Source organism: Phaethon lepturus, unplaced genomic scaffold (genome assembly GCF_000687285.1).
Source record: "Phaethon lepturus isolate BGI_N335 unplaced genomic scaffold, ASM68728v1 scaffold6343, whole genome shotgun sequence".
NCBI lineage: Eukaryota > Metazoa > Chordata > Aves > Phaethontiformes > Phaethontidae > Phaethon > Phaethon lepturus.
This window is the reverse complement of record NW_010526871.1, coordinates 51,574-58,056: the sequence shown is the minus strand read 5'-3', so window position 1 is coordinate 58,056 and position 6,483 is coordinate 51,574. Positions and strand designations below refer to the sequence as shown.

Below are 6,483 nucleotides of genomic sequence, written 5' to 3'. Positions count from 1 at the left end.
CATTACTAAACTGTAAATTCTACCTAGTTCTGTGGCTTTGGCATGATAATGTTATTCTGGTTAGTGAGAAGTGAGAGAGAGCAGCTGTATGGTTTCCAGCAACATTACTGTAAGTTAACACTATTCCTCACTCCTTGTTCAACAGGGATGGTGCATTTCATACTGAGTATAACAGAGCGGTCACATTGAAGGTAAATTTAAATATTTGATTATTATTCTTTTGGTTTTGCCAGATATGGGGGAGATATTTGTGGATTAACAACAGATGTTAGTACTTTTTTATGCTGAAGGCATGAAAGGGAGTGGGTTAATCTTCATTATCAGCTGTCAGAATGACCTAAAGGTTTTTTTGTGTGTGTATGTGTTTGTCAACCACAGATCCAGGAAAATTGTGTATTGTTAAAAAGATTGAACCGATGTTGAACTGTAATGTAAATTGCGAGTTAACTTGCAGGCTGGTAACAAATAGGGATTTTCTTGTTTTGATTACAAGGTGCTGTTAATGGCAGTGTAACTAAAAGAATTAGCTGATTTTGATTTTTTTATCATTTTTGATAAAGGAGTGCTCTGAGGTTTTTAGGTTGTGTGTTTATAAACTGAGTGGCCTTATCTTTTACTGGATTATGGAACACTAGTTCCTATGGATGTGCCCTGAGTGTAGCAGGGATAAAATGACCTTCCTTCTCCTGAAAACCTTGACACAAAGCAACAGAAAGCAATGTTCTGTGAGGGCAGTGGAAGGAGGAAGACATGAAATGTGAAACGAATGTGCAGTTCTTGATGACTGTGGAAACAGTGGACTAAAAGCACAGTAAGCAGGCTGAAAGCATGCAGCCTTCCTCTGCGAGGCCCTGGTGAAGCACTGGGAGTATCTTCACGTGAGACTGCAGCCCTGTGGTTACTTGGCTTCCAGAAATGACTTCTGTCCAGCTCTGATGCCCCATTCCCATTTGTCTTCCTCCTCCGGCAAATACAGGCTCTGCACCATCGTTGGTCTTGTGGAGGCTTGATGACACCCCACCAGGCTGACATCATTACATTTGCTTCCCCTTTCTGGTTGTTCAGGCGTTTGGCCTGGGATGGAGAAAAGCCTGTGTGAGATGCTGCATGAACCCAAGTCTGTCAGAGTGGCTGTTCCAAAGCACGTTCACTCTAGACCTGCGTTCTACAGCCAGAGTTGTTGTGGGGTAGCTGGTGGGGGTCTGGCTTGGAAGCGTGCCCTGGCTTGAATCATCCACTCAGCCTGCACTTGGGGTCATCATGCAGGATTCGCCTGAGGTGGGGAGAGGACTCTGTATCTTCCCTTTTCCTGCAGTAGAAATCTTGCCTGGCAGTAGGAAGGATGATGTTAGATATCCAGCCTAATCAGCAAGTGCCTGAAGCTCCTTCTGTGCTTAGTGAGGAAATGCATCTGGTGAATTTTTGTCCTTCTTAGTGGGTGGTAGGGTGAGGGAGACTTGTTAGTTGCCTAAATTGGGGTGGTTTGAACAATGCATGACATGTCTTTCCTGTCCTCCATGAAGTGGTGCAACCAGGAACTAGGGCTGTGACTCCTCCTTACAGGTTGGATCAGCTGGAAAGCACCTGTGGAGCCCCAGGGCGTGTGGCCTCAGAGGCAGTCATAGCACAACAGGAACCATACCATTTAATCTTTCAGTTGCTGTTTTGTGATGAGCATTTCCCCCTTTCCTTGTTGCCCTGCCTACTGGGGGGAAGGAAGCAGCATCCCGTGGGCAGTGATGTGCGATTCCAGTGTGGGTGGAAGAGGGGGTTTTGAAGCTCCCTCTCTCAGAGATCCAGTCTTCCTTAATTTAACTGTCCCTGTGAAACCAGCTGCTAACGATTTGCAGGTTGGATGGTGCATCAGAGCTGGGCAGTGGTCAGAGAACTCAGCTGAATGTTTACTTGTTCTGCTGCTCACAACTGCCTGAATATTTTCTGTATTTCTCCCCCTATACCACTGCTTCTCCCTGTTTTCTTCTTTCTGTTGAGGCAGTGACCTTTCTCTCTCTCAGCAGTGTTTGTCAGAGGTCTCCCAGTACATTACAAAGAGCGAGCAGCAAAGCAACACGGTTATGTAGGGTATCATACCCATTTTACAGACAGGTGGACACACTGAAGAAAAGGGAGATTACAGGGTTTTTTCCACACTATTCAGCAAGCTTATGGCAATGAAACTCGGATCTTCTTTCCAGGCACCCGGTAGACATTTTAATATATGTATGACATTTTGGGGAATGATGGACACAGCTCTGAAGAACTGTAAAAGGATTCTTCTGAAGTAATCAGCAATTTCATAGATGTTGCTGATCCAGTTGATAGTGTACTTGGGTGTTTAAGAAAAACCTTTCACTTTTTAAAGTAACTAAATCCTTATGTAATTAGCAGAGATTAACAGTAAACCCACAAGGGCTTGTTAGAAAAATGAGGAATAGGTAGCTCAGTGTGCATAGCGGGGGCAAGATAGTTAGCAGTCAGAACCTCCTGCTGCTGAGACCTGTGTTAGGATCTGAGCTGTTTGGGATATCTGGTAAAGGGAGGTGAACTGCAAGATAACAAAGTTTGGTGATGCAAAATTGTTAGGAATAATTTTAAAAGAGTATTCCCAACTCTTTGCAGAAGGGTTTAGGTTCTCACAATACCAAGTGGCTTGTTGATATGAAAGTAGGAACTTGCAGAGTAATGAACCTGAGAGGGAAGGGAAGGACACAGCTCCGACTATGCTGGAGTAATGCAGGCTGTTGTAATGGGTTTTGACTTACCAGTCAGGACAGCGATGGGCTTGAAAATGTTGGCCCTGTGCTTAACAGTACTTAAAAGTCAAATGATTAGGAAAGGAACAGAGAATGGAAGAAGAAACGTTATTGCACCATCTGAGTCCATTGGGTTCCTTCATCTTGTGTCTTGAATGTGATTCTGTGCCCCATCAAGTGAAAGGTGTAGAAGTACTGTAGAAGATCAGCGAGGATGATCAGAGGCACACATGGCTTGACTATTTATGTGAAGATCCTTGGGCTTGGAAAAAAGGACAACTGGAAGAGGTTATGATAGATATTTGTATAGCTGAGTAGCTTGAAAAAGGAGATGATTACCTGTGGCATTTTGGGGTGGCTGATGTGAAACAAATAATCGCAATGTTTAAAAAAAAAAGTTTTGGAACTTGTAGCTACATGTTGTGAAAGCCAAGAATTTAAGAGTTTTAAGAACAGTTTTAGATAGTCATAAGGCTAGATCCACTGATAGTTAGCAAGCACAGAGATCCGAATACAACAGCTGGTGCAGAGTCCATAAACTTAATTACTTTTTGCCAGAAATTGAGAGCATATGCCAGTGTATGCTATGTAAGAATGGTACTAGTATAGTTTTTCCCCCAAGTATCTGTAGGCAGCTGCTGTTGGAGACTTAAGCTTAGATCAGTCTTTGATCTTAACTGGTATGTCTGTTTGTACATTGCTTTAGCCACACCATGTCTTAATCCTCAATAGTGCCATAAAGCAAGTATGCAGGCTGTGTTACATGATGAAGACTTTTCTGGAGGGTAAAGTACAGGGAGAGTTTTACTCTCTTTCTAAAATGGAGAAAACTCATTAAAGTACGAATCTACTCAGTACTAGCAAAGGGAATAGACTAACCCAATAAATCGGTCCTGCTCTAAAACCTGAATCTTTTTTAAATTTGCTGTTGTAAAGAGTGCATGTGTGAAATCAAGAGAAGTCTTTTTCTTAGCGTCCCTACTGCATTATACTTCAAAGGAGTGAAAAGTACAGGGATGTGTTTCTATATATACTTTTTTTTCAGGTTAAAAACCCAGGTCCATATATGATAGCCAGCTATTGTGCTGTTACAACTTGCTTGCTTTTAGCAGTGTAGGCTGGATGAAGCCAGGTCCTGTATTCTGCTGAATCGATGTTTAAGGTTCAAAGTTGTCACACGGGTTCGGGCAGCAGGTTACAACCCAGCATGGCTCTTTTGGTGCTGTGAGGTCAAAGTGGGTGCTGACCACATCATGGCAGGACAGGAACGTAGCTGGTTCTTCAACGTGGTGGTTGCTGTGGCCCGGACCTTGCTTTGGTCTCTGACCCAGCAGCCTGGGGACCACTGCTTTCTGTGGTTAGGAAGTGCTGTGTTTGTTTGGGGGGGTTCTTTCCTATTTAAAGGCACACACAGGAAGTTCACTTCACCACACGGAGTAATGAGTGCAAGGCAACGTACTGCCTGCTCCTGCCAGAAGACATTACACATCTAATTTTTTCTCTCTTGGCTGAGAGGGAGAGGCTGGATGAATTAAATCTCTTTAATCCCCCATCCTCTAACCACATCTGTTTCTACATGACTGAACTTGGCATGCAGGAATTCTTGAAACTAGCAGAGTCAATTGCACTCATTAACTGTTTAAAATGTTGACCCCCTCTCTCCTCCCCTCCAGTGTATAGTTGAGGTCTGTGCAGACTGAGAGCATGCAGAACTTGTTCTACATTTAGGAAAGCTATGTCATCTCCCCTATTTTGTTCTTTTCTCTCCTTTCCCCATATATTATTGCTGTCTTAGAGCATCATTTGGGATGTTAATGCCTCTGGTTTTAGACATTTTTACAGCTGTTACTCCATTATAAGTTACTTGATTTTATTTTTTTTTCTACCTAGCTCCTTTCTCTGCTAATACCATATTAAAACAAATTTCTTCTTGAAGTGTTTGTGGTCTCAACACTACTACCTCACCTCTTAGGTCTTCTTACTGTGTACATTAAATGCTTTGCTTGCTGTCTAGTCACTAATATATACTGCCTCTTGTGATAAGACAAATCTCTTCAATATTAGCTGTGCAAGTAGACAGAAGCATAAAGGCAATAAATGGATCCTGCTATAAGCTGTGAATCCTCCTGAGCATTGCAGTACCAAGTGAGATGCAGGAAAATGAGCTGAACTCCACTCTCTGCTGATGAGCTGTTGGGATGTTGTACCAGAGCAGACCTACCAAAGGCAGAGAGGTGGCAAAAGTGTCTCTCAGACTGTTTAAGTGGCACGTGTCACCAGGCGTGCTGCTAACCTGCTTTTGAGAAAGTGGAGTACAAACCTAGGCTTTTAGATGGATGCTCTTGACGTGTGTTAGTATATACTCAGCTCTGTTCTTCAGTTGTGAGCTGCTTTGGCAAAATATCCCATGGGCTGAAAAAGGCTTTAATGAAGCTTTTCCTTGCTCCATCTCCAAGTAAGTTCACTTAGAGCTGTGGCAGCATCACCCACTCACTTAGAGCTGTGGCAGCATCACCCACTCACCCTTACATTGAAGGAAGCTCCTCAGGAGCCTCACTGTGTTAATGGTGTGGCAGAGATCCTGTCTGGGAGCAGACGTGGACCTACAAGGAATGCCACAGAGAAAGAAATGGGGTCAATTTGAGTGGTGAATGAACACAGAAAACCAAGTGTTATGTTTATGTTATGTTAGAGCATAGACATCCAAGGATAATGGTGATCAAGCCTGTGTTTCATGTACAGCTGGAAATGGGGGACAGTGCAACTTCAGGAATCCACAGACAGCTAGCGTCTCATTGACTTTGGAGGGCTGGAGTTTTCCTGAAAATTCCCTTTTCTCTTGTCACGTTTGCTTCTTACTCTCCTACTTAAAAATCCATTGAGTGCAGTTTCTAGGTAGATGGGTCATAGAGGGAACTATTGGTGGGTTATTCTTCCTTTGACCAAATAAGCAGTTTGATCTTTAAGTGTGGAGTTTATTGCTTTTGGTCACAGCAAGAATCAGTGTGCTCTCCAACTAGTCCTATAGGATTCAAAGGTCAGATATGGTGAAGGGCATGGGAGCCTGACCTCTACATAAAGAGAAATCTTTCCTACTAAGCCAGGGAGTAGCTGTGGAACTGTTGCAGATTTAGTACCACTGAAAGAGCTTTCTGAAGGATCCTTGAAACTACTGTGTGTGTGCTGGCCTACTTCCACACTGTTTTCCCCAGTTTTATAGATGAAATGGGAACTAGTAAGTTGGGATATCAGTTACGAGGAAGGTACACGCACCACGTATCACTTGGTTCTGCAGTAGGAGGTTTGTGTTCATGTGCATTAGAGCAGATGAGTCTATGAGCAGAAAAGCAAAGGTATTAATTGAATGGGGTTTGTATGACAGCATGGATTTGAGATTGGATGTCTCATGGTTTCCGTTCATTTTGCTTTAAAAGCTTTTTTCCCCTGCTTATTACAGTCTATGGTGGCCTTTCTCAAGGATCCAGAAGGTGCACCACTGTGGGAGGAGGATCCTGAAGCCAAAGATGTTGTGCATGTTGACAGTGAAAAGGTACATTAGCTGGATAGATGTTTTGTATGCTTTATAAATACATGGGATGAAGGGAGCGTGTATGTTTGTGTTAACTCTCAATGAAGCACCATTACTTCCTTTCTTTGGAAGGGAAGTTTTAAGCACCCAAACTATTTTAAGTGACTTGACAAAGTTTGTGGATTGTGATAGCTATAAAGT

General features: G+C 43.0%; 1 protein-coding gene across 1 annotated transcript in view; it reads left to right on the top strand.

Moving 5' to 3' along the window:
* Window positions 1–145: 145 nt before the first annotated feature.
* Window positions 146–6,483, top strand: part of PDIA5 (protein disulfide isomerase family A, member 5) — a gene marked incomplete at both ends in the record, with an annotated part of 42,752 nt that continues 36,414 nt past the window's right edge. Inside the window, 2 exons of the mRNA XM_010283193.1 lie at window positions 146–191; window positions 6,211–6,303. Of these exons, the coding sequence (XP_010281495.1) occupies window positions 146–191; window positions 6,211–6,303 (139 nt within the window). The remainder of the gene's footprint in view (window positions 192–6,210; window positions 6,304–6,483) is intronic.